This window comes from Carya illinoinensis, chromosome 5, assembly GCF_018687715.1.
Source record: "Carya illinoinensis cultivar Pawnee chromosome 5, C.illinoinensisPawnee_v1, whole genome shotgun sequence".
Lineage (NCBI taxonomy): Eukaryota > Viridiplantae > Streptophyta > Magnoliopsida > Fagales > Juglandaceae > Carya > Carya illinoinensis.
In genome coordinates this window covers 9,385,946-9,399,796 of record NC_056756.1, presented here as the reverse complement: position 1 = coordinate 9,399,796, position 13,851 = coordinate 9,385,946, and the positions used below count along the sequence as shown (strand labels likewise).

The window sequence follows — 13,851 nt, the reverse complement described above, 5'->3', positions numbered from 1 at the left end:
GATATAAATCATATATAGTTCCTTCTCAAAATGCCTACCATAGATCGCTCCCAATCATGAATTATAATTAAGAACTAATAAAGAATGAAAAGAACTAATTTGGTAATCTAATATAATTAATGGCATATAATTAAATATATATATAAGCCCAATTATTTATTAAGTTCCACCTTCCATTATATATATATATATATGTCATCTCCAAACATACCGATTTATATACATGCTGTATATATTTTTAGAAGCCTGTCAATTGTTAAGTAATTAACTTATAATATTTATATATCCTTTAAAATACAATACATGATCAATTATTAGTTGATATGATTCGAGATGAAAATTTAAAAAAAAAAAGCAGCATTTATTAATTTCTTAGTTTCATTTGGAAAAGTAGTCATGGATGGATAACTTTTTGACAATTCATACATGGACATGACTCGCTTCCAATACAAGTTAGGTGGCTTTGATCATGACTACCTTGTGGAATTGGTTTTCATTGGTGTTGTGACGTTAATGCTGTGGGGTCTATGAGAAAAAAAATACATTATCATGTGTTTATAGACTTACATTATCATGTTTTATCACATAATTTATTTACGTATATGAATTGCACATGAAATTATAATAATAATTTAAAATATTAAAAGAGTATTGTTACAAACTACCATCACTATCTATTGCAGGGGAGAAAAAGGGTGTGGAAAAACAAAAAGGGATGGGGCCTGGAGACTATATTAATATTTAATCGTAACGATTTGAAAATGCATTATTAGTATAATAGTTTAGGTGGTTCACTTTGACATAAGGGCGATTTAGGTGGATTGAATTTTAGAGCCTTGGAATCAATGACTTTTAATATTCAAATATTATTCCAGAAGGAGGCCAGGCCAACAACCTTTGGCGGTACTGGCCTGTGGTGATCGACAATTGACAAAGATGTATCAAAAAAACCTACATATATAATATGTTGCTTGATGAAAATTATTCTAATGATAAACAAAAAAGATGATATAAATAATTTCACTATTTATAATTAAGAACTAATAAAGAATGAAAAGAACTTAAAAAAAAAACAGCATTTCTCAATTTCTTAGTTTCGTTTGGAAAAGTAGTCATGGATGGATAACTTTTTGACAATTGGTACATGGAAATGATTCGCTTCCAATACAACTTAGGTGGGTTTGATCATGACTACTTTGTGGAATTGCTTTTCATGAGAGAAAAAGGGTGTGGGAAAACAAAAAGAGATGGGACCTGAAGATTATATTAATATTTAATCGTAACGATTTGAAAATGTATTATTAGTATAATGGTTTAGGTGGTTCACTTTGGAATATTTAGGTGGTTTGAATTTTAGAGCCTTGGAATCAATAGCTTTTAATATTCAAATATTATTCCAGATGGACCAGAAACTAAAAAACCGTAGCAACACAAATCGCAAAAAAAAAAAATATTCTACAATTCTGAAATGCAAGTTAAAAAAAACGTGAATCGAATATACATGAAATGCAAGAAATTTTTTTTCTACATGTGTAACAACAAACGCAACATTTAAACAAAAAATGTGCAAGAAACAAAAATTGGAAGAGACGAAAGAACAAACAGATATCTGAACATCTGTGAATAAATGCAAAAAAATAAACCAAGAACAGCTCTCTTCAAACTGAAACCCTAAAAAAACAGATTGCAAAAATAAAAAAAATGCTACAAATCTAAAATGCAAGGAAAAAAGAACGTTAATTGAATATACATGAAATGCAAGAACAAAAAATTTCTACATGGGTGTAACAACAAGCACAACTTAAAAAAAAAAAAAAAAGATTGTGCAAGAAAAATACCAAAGGGGCGAGAGGAACCAACAGATCTCTTAAGATATGTTCAGATCTGTAAATAAACGCAAGAAAATCAACTAAAGATGTGTTTAGACCTGTGACAACAAACGAAACAAAAAAATAAACCTCAATCGCAACAACAAACAAAACAAGAAAGAAATAAAAACCACACCACAAACCAACAACTAAATAAATTTCAGCACAAATAGATGAAAGAAACAAAAACTTGCAAGAATATATGTTAACCGAAATTAAATTTTAAATATAAAAAAATTAGTATTAATACGTAAATTAATACATAACTTTGTTTATATATAGCAAAACTCTTTATAGATTAGGAGTAATCCATTTCGCAAGATTGTGCGCGCACTAATTCTGAAACGGTGAATTTTCTGCACCGTGCATTCTTCAAAATGGTATTACTCGGTCATGGCTGCTTATGGTGCGAAATGCGAATTGTCTTCTTTTTGGGTACTGCAAAACGTTGGACTGTAAAAAGAGTAGAGATGGGCAGCGTGAGACCTATTGTTTGACTGCAAAATGTTACAGGCTACAGCTAGCCAACTCATATAAAAGACAACTAAATGTACATTCTCTTTAGTAAATTAATAATCTAATTTTAGAAAGAGAACAATTCATTATTAGTGTTGTTGAAGCAGTATAGATCCACGTGATTATTAGATGGCGTTTAAGGTGCATTAAAAAATAATAAGTTTTATTGAATCAAATAAAACAGAATGATGATATTAAAGATACAAAAATAGACCTGCCACCAAACCTATAACTCTCTTTTCACCTACTCAAGATTATTGGATCAACTTTTCTGAAGACTTGAAGGATGAGATATTTGTGAAGTAAAATCATGATGAATATGAGCAATACAGCTGGTAATTTACTGCCCCACAATTTTTCTCAATCAATTAATAAAAACAAAGTACTTTTTGCTTTGACTAAGAAATATAAAACAAAATTTTCACCTACACCTTTCATCAGTTCCGGTCGTCATTATTATCTAGAGAATTCTAAAATGATAATTCTTACATGGAGGTGTGGATAAACATTTAGAAGTGGATTGAGGGTGATCGGCTTAAGTTCATCAATGCACGTCCTTTCTGTAAATTTAATGATAATGTTTATAAAAAAATTTCATTATTTAACTATTAGCATATACTTCATTTAAATTGTTTCAATTCATATATGAATTTTGTATAAAATTATATTAAGAATTAAAAATATAAATAAATAAAATTTAAAATGTTGTAAATTTTTTTTTAAATTTATACATTAATAATGACTTAAAATTTAATAATAATGTTTATAAAAGATTTTTGTTATCTAGATATTAGTACACAGTTCATTTAAATGTTTTTGCTTAATATATGAGGTATAAATAAAATTTTGTTGAGAATCTAAAATGTAAAAAAAAATTAAAATGTTTTAAAATTCTATTTCTTTTGTTTTAGTGTGACCCTTTTCTGGGAGTTGTTACAAGACAGTCAATAAATGTTAGTTTTGTGAATAATTTAATATTATTTGTTGGGAGTTTGATATTCAAACTATTTTGATATGTGTATATATTATATGGCACACATACAGACGCATTGTGAAGGAAATGGCTAAACTAATCCCTGTTAAGTGTAACAGTGGAAGGAGGGTGAGCTGATGATGTGAGTGAGGATGGGTTCAGTAATTCCTCGCTCCTGCCACCTAACATTTCATCGTTTATTGTGTATTTTATGTCAATCCATGTTTTTTGTAGGCTGTCAATCACTACCACCGGTCCTCCACCCACCTCACTTTTTCCCTTGTATAATAACTCTTCTTTGTCACCTACCATATTCCTTTCAATCAATATGAAAAGTTGGATGATTGTTTTAGCACGGTAAGCAAAACAAAGCAAAGCAAAATTTTTTTAAACAATTATATGAAAATTTATTATTACACTTTATAAAGATTTCAAAAAACTGTAATCATTTACTATTTTTTTTGTTTTAGTGTGATCCGTTTCTGAGAGTTGTAACAAGACAGTCAATAAATGTTAGTTTCGTGAATAATTTAATATTATTTGTTGGGAGTTTGAAATTCAAACTATTTTGATATGTGTATATATTATATGGCACACATACAGATGCATTGTGAAGAAAATGGCTAAACTAATCCCTGTTGAGTGTAACAGCGGAAGGAGGGTGAGATGATGATGTGAGTGAGGATGGTTCAGTAATTCCTCGCTCCTGCCACCTAACATTTCATTGTTTATTGTGTATTTTATGTCAATCCATGTTTTTTATAGGCTGTCAATCACTACCACCGGTCCTCCACCCACCTCACTTTTTTCCTTGTATAATAACTCTTCTTTGTCACCTATCATATTCCTTTCAATCAATATGAAAAGTTGGATAATTGTTTTAGCACGGTAAGCAAAACAAAGCAAAGCAAACTTTCTTCGCTTTCTCAACTCAGACTCTCATCCCTCTCTTCCCCTTGTCGCCCCATAGCACCTGCCACAACCCTTCTCCATTTTTCTTCTTCCCCTCTTCTCTTTTAGTCACCGTGGGTTCTTTCTCACCATGGCCACACCCACAATAGAATCATCATCGGTTTACTCACCATGGGTTCTCCCCCAACCCATGGCCACACCGTGGGTTCTAGCGGACAATCGCCCCCCTCCCTCTTTCTCTCAATGGGATTAAAGTGGATTTCTAATTTTTTTTTTGTAGTTGTTGCAACAACTGATCGTTGCGATTTGCTATGCTGCAAGCACGTTAAGGCCAAACGGTGTTGCCATGTGCTTGGATTGCATCGTGATTGGACCATCTAGGGCTATTGACCCCCACATGCAGCGAGGACGCCGACACTAAACAATGTAAGCGTCTAGTTGGGATGCATCGCAGTTGGGGTTTCTGTTGTTTGTTGGGTATGTGTTTGTTTTCTCTGTTGTTTGCCTTTAGGTTCTATTTCTTTTGTTGGGTTGTCACCCGGTGGCCCCCTTGCCGCCACCATGTCAAGGTCACATGGCATCACCGTATGGTTGGGTGCATCGTGGTTAGACAGCACGGCAATCAGTTTTGGATGCTTTCCCGACACGACTGGGAGTTGGTGAGTGAGAGTCGTTGGAGTTGGTGGATTCAGTATCTATTTATATATATAATAACCATATATATAATATATTATATATTATATAATATTTTATCTAAAATAGTAACGGAGTGGGTGTGCACGGCAATTAATTTTGGATTCTTTCCCGACAGGAGTTGGAGTTGGTGGGTGAGAGTCGGTGGAGTGGGTGAGATGATAATAATATATATTATATAATATTATATATATTATATAATATTTTATCTAAAATAATAACGTAGTGGGTGTGCCCGTGCATGACTGCGAGCTGCCGTCGATGGCAAATCTGAGGGACAAATGAGAGGAAAGAGATGTAAAGAGAGAGACCATCTGTGCCAGGGAAAAGAAAGGGACTACAGGCCTCGGGCTTGGGGAGGAGGAAGCACTTGGTGGTGGAAGAGACCAGATAAGACTAGATGGGCGTAGGATTATTTTTGAAATTTTATTTTCGAAGGAGTTTTTTATTTTATTTTTTTTTTTGAAAGGGAGTTTTTTTTTTTTTTTTTGACTTTCTCGATTGCATTTGTTGTTTGGGTGGGTTTATTTCACCATCTCGTGTGTATTAAGGAACTCTGTTTGGGTGTTTTTTTTTTTTTTCTGATGGCATATTATTGGGTTTCTCGGTTGGATCTGTTGTTTGGTGGAGGAAATTTTTTTTCTTATGGTTATTTTTCGGTTGGATCTATTGTTTATTGGCTCTGAAGGTGAGGAACAACTGGGCTTTCTTTTTTCACTCTTAACTATGTTTTTTTTTTTGTGTTCTCAGAACATACGAAGAAATCAGAAGAAATCACGACATATGCATATGCAAATCATCTAATTACACACTGTAACAACATTCATACAATACAATTCATCATTGCATTACTGAGAGAAACAACAAGAACATACCTAGAATTGCTGAGATTCACGATTAACTTCGTCCAGGATATTTTTTTTAAAAGGTTAGAATACGGAGAATAGATAGTTGAAGATACGGAATGAAAGAAATATTGACATTTAAATTTCAATCCGATTGCATTTTATCAGACAAAGTGATAAGCTTTAACTGTAAAAAGACATTAAAATAAAGTCGGCGAATCAAAACGACACCAAAGACAACAAACTGGACAATAAAATTAAGGGACAAAACTGTAAATAAAACAGGAAAAGCTAAATAAGTTGGTGGGAATGGAGAAAGACCAAAAGAACAATCGGTAGAATAAAAGTAGAATGCAAATAACCGTAATTGACAAATAAAACTAAGGACAAAATTGAAAATAAAAATGTTGGACGAAAATTCTGTTCTTAAACGATTCGCACTTTATATATTAGTATAGATATATACACGGGGCCAAAACAAGAACAATAATTGGGTAGGTTCATGAATGAGTACTCCCTAGGTTAGAGATTCAGGACATGAAATGCAGGCCGGATCTAACAGGTAGATCTAAAGTTATAATGTATTTTAATTTTTACACACACACACATATATATATATATATAAATTATTATAACGTTAGCATCAAATTTACGTGTTAGCTTCCGTTATCAACTTTGTCATTTTCGTCGTATGCCACTATCTTCAATAATATAAATAGAAGTACAAATTATTATGATCTTCCAGCACGCTCCCAGTCTGAGCTCTTACGACATGAGTCTTTATAAAGAGACTATTATCGGTTTGTAATCTTAACTACTGGACGAAAATTTATTTTCAACCTCGTCCCAGGAAATAAAAAAGCAACATCAAGATCATGAGCCTAAATATCATGGAGGGAGTGGAAGACATAGTGATTGTGGGAGCTGGAATTGCTGGTCTTACAACATCCTTGGGACTTCATAGGTACGTACACACACCCTTTGATCTCCATGTCTTTTTTGAACGTGTATGCGACGTTACGTATACATACATACATGATCGTGTCCGGCTATGAAGGTATAAAAATGGGTATTAATTAAATAACATAAATAATTTTAATTGCAGGCTGGGAATTCGAAGCCTAGTATTGGAATCCTCGGATAGTTTGAGAGTCACAGGTTTTGCCTTCACGACATGGACAAATGCTTGGAAGGCCCTAGATGCTGTTGGCCTCGGCTCCTTTCTTCGACAACATCATCAACGGCTTCTTGAGTAAGTAGGAGTACTCACTACTCAACCTCGATCTCCTCAATCCGTCCAGATTTGTTTTTTCTTTTTCCAGATGATGATTAGATCCATATGTAATATGCTTGCATGGCATATACGATGGATGCAACTTCCACGTTGTTTTGGTTTTACCAACCAGCGCACATCTTCTATCGTGTGCAGGAATGTGACTACCTCTACAATTTCAGGGCTTCAAACCTCAAAGACGTCATTTGAAGTCAAAGGAAAACAGTAAGTTACAGCACTGAAATATGATAATTGTACTTCTTCCTTTCACACACACACGTATATGTAACCTCTCGGTAGCTTGGGTTTATTGGCTTCAACTTTCATGTCCTGATCAGAGCGGTGATATGAATCTCTCGCAATGATAAAGACCATGCGCCCCAAGACCCAAGCAAGCCATCCCCTACCATATTACAATCAGACAAGTCATGAAAAAACCATTTTTTTTTTGCAAAAAAGACGACGGGCATTACAGCCATCTCTTTTTTATCCAAAGTTAATTTGTGATTCTTGGATCATTTCTTTCTAGTACAAAAACGCAGCTATATAAAGCTTAGATGACCAAAATTTTATATACAATATTGCCTGGATTTATTTTGATATTATAATCAAGATGAGGTGTTTGAGCCAGACCGGATAATTTCTGTACACGATGTGATTTGCAGTTTAGAACACGAAATTCGTTGTGTTAAAAGGAAGTTGTTGGCGGAAACCCTGGCAGAGGAACTCCCAAGTGGCACGATCAGGTACTCTTCCAAGGTAGTTTCTGTAGAGGAATCAGGCTCCTTGATGCTCGTGCATCTTGCTGATGGAACTATTCTCAGAACTAAGGTACTGTGTTTAAATATAGAATATAGAATAATGATAGGCTCGTATCGTCCTATTACTATTCTATAATATATTTAGAATTTTAATTTTTTATTATTTTTAAGTATTTTTTTAACATACTATTAAGAAAAAATTAAAAAATATATATAACTTCACTAATAATCAATTTCTTAAACATTAGAGAAAGAAAAAAGAAAATACTTGAGAGGATGCGTGCAAAGGAGTATTATAGGAGTGAAAAAGAAAAAACTTAAAACACCAATGGGAGTAATGATTAGGTGGTAGGAGGTATATAATAAGCCTATCATTATTTTTAAATATATGTATAGCTTAGATAATTAAATTTATTTGATTTTATGTTTTTAAAATAAGCGGACTGACGTGGTATAAGAGTAGCGACTTTAAGTTCGAATCTTAACTTTACACGAATGCACCATGTCTAATGATTTAATGAAATTATTCTAATAGTATACTATTCGATTTCATCTATCTTACAGCTAATTAAGTCATATATAATTAATGAGACCATCTAGGTAGGTCATGTTTTGGATATAATTTCTTGGGATTTATTATTTTAGAATAAACTTAATTTGTGGATGGAAGGTTTTACTTGGGTGTGATGGAGTGAACTCGGTGGTGGCAAAGTGGTTGCATTTCAAGAAACCGGCTTTTGCAGGGAGATCTGCCATAAGGGGCTGTGTAGACTTCAAGCGCAGTCATGGATTTGAGAACAAGTTCATGCAGTTCTTTGGGAAAGGTTTTCGATCTGGTTTTCTTCCTTGTGATGATAACATCGTCTATTGGTTTTTCATCTGGACTCCGTCCAACCAAGGTAATTAACCATTTTAATTCCTATAACTCAGTGCTAATTGCTTGATTATTCTTGGCTTTAAAAACGTACAATTTTTGGACTCACAGATTATGTCACAATAATACTACTGCATTATGTGGAGAATGCCTTTTGAAACAAGATTCTTGCCTGGGATTTATGCTTAACATTGTCACAACTTTCTTTTACATATATCTATCTTGCAGAGAAAGAGATAGAAGATAACCCAGCTAGGATGAAGGAATTTGTGTTAGGCAAGCTTGAAAAAGTTCCTGATGAAATAAGGAATGTAATTGAAAATACTGAACTAGATGGTATTACATTGTCGGCACTAAGGTATAGGCATCCCTGGGAGCTTCTTTGGGGAAATATCAGCAAAGGAAACGTCTGTGTAGCCGGCGATGCACTCCATCCCATGACCCCTGACCTTGGCCAAGGTGGTTGTGCTGCCTTAGAAGACGGCGTTGTTTTGGCCAGGTGTCTTGGTCAGGCTCTACTGAAAAAACCAAGTGGGGATCAGAGAAAAGATAAAACAGAAAGAGAAAGAGATCATCATGATGAATATAAGAGGATTGAATCGGGATTGAAGAAGTATGCCAAAGAGAGGAAATGGAGAAGCATTAACCTCATTACTACAGCTTATATTATTGGTTACATTCAGGATGGTGGTGGAAAAGCTTTAAGCTTCTTTAGGGATAAAATGCTAGCCAGATTCCTGGCTGGGGTGTTGTTGAAGAGGGCTGAGTTTGATTGTGGAAAGCTTGTTTAAAAATTCTTAAAATGAACTCAGTGTATATGCAATGGCTGAACTAGGAACTTTTATGAGAGGGGCCAACTTTTCTATTATGTGACATGTTTATATAAAACAAAAATAAATTATAAAATTATAAAATATAACTATATATAAAATTAGATCTCAATAATTTACAATATATACATAGAAGTAAAATTTTAAAAAACACAATTTAATATATGTTTCAAATTTCTAACGATAATGTTTTATAGAATAATATTAATCTATTATTATTTTTATAATAAAATATTTAGAATTTATTTTTTTCATAAAAATTATCAAGTAATCTTTTAAAAGGTCATCTTTAATTCTAGTTTGTAAGTTAGTTTATCAAGTTTCATGCAAAATCTAGATATTTTCGTGTCAAATTAAGCATATAATGTTAGAACTGAGACCTTAAGTAATTTTTTCTTTTTTTCTTTGTTTTTTTTGCTCAATGAAGTTTAGAGGATAAAATCTCTTAACTATTTTTCATATAAATTATCAACCTTAAATGATTTTTCTTATATTTGTACTTTAGATTTCATATTAAAAAATCTAATACTGTATAACAAAAAAAAAAATTTGGAAATCGATACTAATAATTTTATTATTTTTCTTAAACTTAGTTTTAATTTAATTTTGATGAGGTCACATCCTTAAAAATAAATAATATATAGAAATTATATAAAATTTCGAGACTATAGAAAAAAAAATTGAAGAAAGATATTTATAAATATATTAAAATTTTAGAAACATATAGAGAGTGTAAATTTTTTTAAGATGGCCGTTTACTATATTTATAAAATTATAAATAAAATATAATATATATTTTGAATTTTTTAAAAATTTTGGAACATTACATAGGCCCGCCACTGTACATATGCTTTGTATAATTGCTACTGCAAACTACCAAGTATTTGTCGTTTTGTTTTGTTTGAGGAATAAATGGTTTTAATTTGTTCAAAAATGTAATCAAGCCTACCGATAGGCCTGTGGTTTGATGGTACTTGTTTCTTGTAAGGGATAAGGATCCTGATTTCATTTGGGCCGGGGTTCAGTCTCCAAAGGCCCAAAGCTAAAAGTCAGGTTGAATCATTATTTTAAGTTTTCGTACTTCTAATTTTTTAAATCTAAAGTTATTCAAAGTACATGTTCTAAATGGACATGAATAGTATGAACCAATGAGACTTCAATTAACCTTTTATGATTTTAAATTTATTACATTTATAAACTTATTTTTGTGAAATCTCTTAATATCTAAAATATTTTCTATACTTAAATATATATATAAGCTATAGGGGTGATTTTCTCTGTTCTTATAGACCATAGCTGCTTTGCCTAGTTGGATGGCAGACCAAGTACCAATCACTTCAGACCAGAAACTGAAAAACATTTCTTAGCTTGTGAGCCGAATACGTTTATATTGAATGGGGTGTACAAATTTATTGATAATGGGCTAACTAATTAGACAGTGAAGCCCATATATTTTTTGAATATAATTATTTGGGTCTTGTATTTTTTCCAAGGCACTTTACATCAATAGTATAAAAGCATAAGTACGTTAACCCCCGAGGTGGCAGCATAGTTCGTTCTTCCTTTTTTTGATTTGAGATCATAGGTTTGAAATGACTTATCTTAATAAAATTTATGAATCAAAGTCTTGGAGGCATTTGCATGTTGGCTCCTTAGTGGGATTACAGTGATGGGCTGCTCTCTCGAGATTAATAGTTATGACTCAAACCCAACATACCACAATGAATAGGAGCCTTTATAATCATATTCAAAGGGAGAAGCTATACTAGCTGCCCCTCTCCCAAATAAGCGTTAAGTATGCGACAATATTACAAATTTGGAGACTTTGCCAATGTGAAAGGGAAGAAGAGAGGATGGGATATTGGATACTCCCATTGCGTCACTTCACGCCAATCGATTTTGGAATGAATGTAATGTGGAGGTGATATCTTAGACTGTGGTGGATACACCAATCTTACGTGATAGTTGGGTCTTATTGAATGTAATGTGTGTCAACTCGCAGACTCTCAGTATTATCGTTTATTTTTAGAGATGAGATGAGATAAATTGAGATTAAAATTGAAAGTTGAATAAAATATTATTAGAATATATTATTTTAATATTATTTTTGTATTGAGATTTGAAAAAGTTGAATTGATTATTTTATTTTATATGTAAATTTGAAAAAGTTATAATGATTAAGTAAGATGAGATGATATGAGATATTTTGTGAAAGTGAACAGTTATTTTGAAATGAAGTTTTTTTTTTTTTTTTTTAAATTTTTGAGTAATACTATGTAGAGCGATGTTACAGTCACTAAATTTGGGTCTTGAATTATCACTGAATTAGTTACTTTTTTTTATTATTTTTGATTTTTTTATTCATTTTTTTATATTCTTAAATGTTTTTTTTTAAAAATAAGAAAATTCACAACATCATTAAAAAAATTTACTTAATCACTAAGTTAAAAAAAAAAAAATCTCACAAAGTCGGAAACTTTAGCATTTCTCTACTATGGAAATTGTAATATACTCTCATTTAATTTTCATTCCACTTTATAAAATGTCACTTTTATCACCTTATTAGGATTATCTTTTATTTTTTAATAAATAATTTAAAAGTTGGATGAATAATATCATCTCATCGCAATGGAATGAAACTGCGAAAAGAATGAAGTTTATATGTATAATTTTTTTTTTCGAAAAAAACTGGTGGCAAAAGCCGCTGCAATTCAAGAAACTAACTCTCACAGGGGCCGTGCAGATTTCAAGCGCAGTCACGTGTTTGAGACAAATTCATGCGGTTCGTAATTGGGAATGGTACTTAAACTTAAAGATATGGTCATCTTCCTTGTGATGATAAGCGTTTATAGAAGTATAGCCTCTAACTTCGGCTACTGACAAATATACTTCTTCTCTGACTGTCATATTACAAATTACAAATATCAAGTTCTTTGGGAATGGTATCAATTGGATTCCCTCCTCTTGAAATGCCAATTTGGGTTAATCATGTGTCCATAAAGTCATTGCTATATATTGCAAATATGTGTCAATTATAATTTGTGTGCTGGAACATGGCAAGATTACCATCTTATGATTGAATATAGCAACCATTGATGTTGTGTTTCGTATTATGGGCAACGGGACGCTCCGCTGGAATGGGCTGCAAGATTTAGAGGTGAGAGGCTTGGGCGGTATGGGATACCTCCAATGTCAAAATTAGAATACTGAAATAAAAGAGGAGCTTGAGCAAGATAGAGCTACCAGAAAAGAATCCCCTTTACCTGTGTGGGCCTTCTTGGGCTAAACCCAGCCTACCTCTTTCCTTCCTTTCTCGTGGGGTTATTTGTTGGTCCGTCTGAGCCTTGAGTGGGGCGAACCTTGCGCGGCCAGGAAGAAAAGTTTATTCCCTTCTCCGCAACAACTAGTTGATGTATGAGTATATGCATATATAAAATTGTAGTTACAGGGTAACAGGATTAATGATTGTCAGATTCATTTAAAAAAATAACAATAATTGTCAGATCGAGATGCCAAAGGCATGCACGTGACAACGATTTCAATTGAATAATTTTGTTTAATACTATATAATAAGTAGAACATTTCTTGCGGTGTTTCACTTTCATCTACCACTCCTTTTGTTTCTTTCAATTGGAAAGTAATATAAAAAATATAAAAGTAATATGTAGTATAAAAGATGATGAATAGAATTTATAATTAGAGAATAACGATGTACACAAAGAGATTATATAAAAATAAACTTATAAACTGATGCGGTTTTATGATATTCGTTAGATTTACTTTATAATAAAGTAACTTTACTATTTATTGTACCACATCGAGTCAGTCATGTCAGTTTATAAATTTACTTTTATGTAATTTTTTTTATGTCTAAAGTATTTCTCTTATGATTATATATAGTTAGCTCGAAGAGAGCTGGAGATGGATAATGGAAGAAGGATGATCCATTGGTAGATCCCATGTCATCCTTGTGGACAGGATGGATATTTATTTGTCATAGTAATAATGTTAAGTACAAATTCTAAATATTGTATAAATCTTTTATAAAATTTTAGATCTCTTAAAAAAAGTGATTTTTTATTTTTAGTGAGATCTATTTTTCTTTATTTAATAAAAGATTTGCACCTTATATTGCTTGAATATATATCACCCACTATCTTATAATTGGTAGGACCCTCCTACTCATCAGTCTCTACCCTTCTCCTAGCTACTGGCCATTCAAAAAAGAAGAATTGCATAGCTAGCTACCACGGTAACGACCGTTCGGTTCAGCTGTTTCGGCTACCTCGGTCAGGGTTGGGTGCTT

The 13,851-nt window shown here is 32.5% G+C and overlaps 1 protein-coding gene across 1 annotated transcript; it reads left to right on the top strand.

Moving 5' to 3' along the window:
- Positions 1–4,201: 4,201 nt before the first annotated feature.
- On the top strand, positions 4,202–9,584 carry LOC122309573 (monooxygenase 2-like). Its single transcript, XM_043123084.1, has 7 exons — positions 4,202–4,695; positions 6,658–6,771; positions 6,913–7,059; positions 7,237–7,305; positions 7,746–7,911; positions 8,512–8,740; positions 8,944–9,584. The coding sequence occupies exons 2-7, from the start codon at positions 6,683–6,685 to the stop codon at positions 9,504–9,506; spliced, it is 1,263 nt and encodes a 420-aa protein (XP_042979018.1). The 5' UTR covers positions 4,202–4,695; positions 6,658–6,682; the 3' UTR covers positions 9,507–9,584.
- Positions 9,585–13,851: the final 4,267 nt, after the last annotated feature.

Excerpts from the sequence above, each read along its gene's own strand:
- LOC122309573 (XM_043123084.1), top strand. The coding sequence starts at position 6,683 with ATGAGCCTAAATATCATGGAGGGAGTGGAAGACATAGTGATTGTGGGA. Across the intron at positions 7,306-7,745 it reads TTTGAAGTCAAAGGAAAACA|TTTAGAACACGAAATTCGTT; the intron begins GTAAGTTACAGC and ends TGTGATTTGCAG. Across the intron at positions 8,741-8,943 it reads CTGGACTCCGTCCAACCAAG|AGAAAGAGATAGAAGATAAC; the intron begins GTAATTAACCAT and ends TCTATCTTGCAG.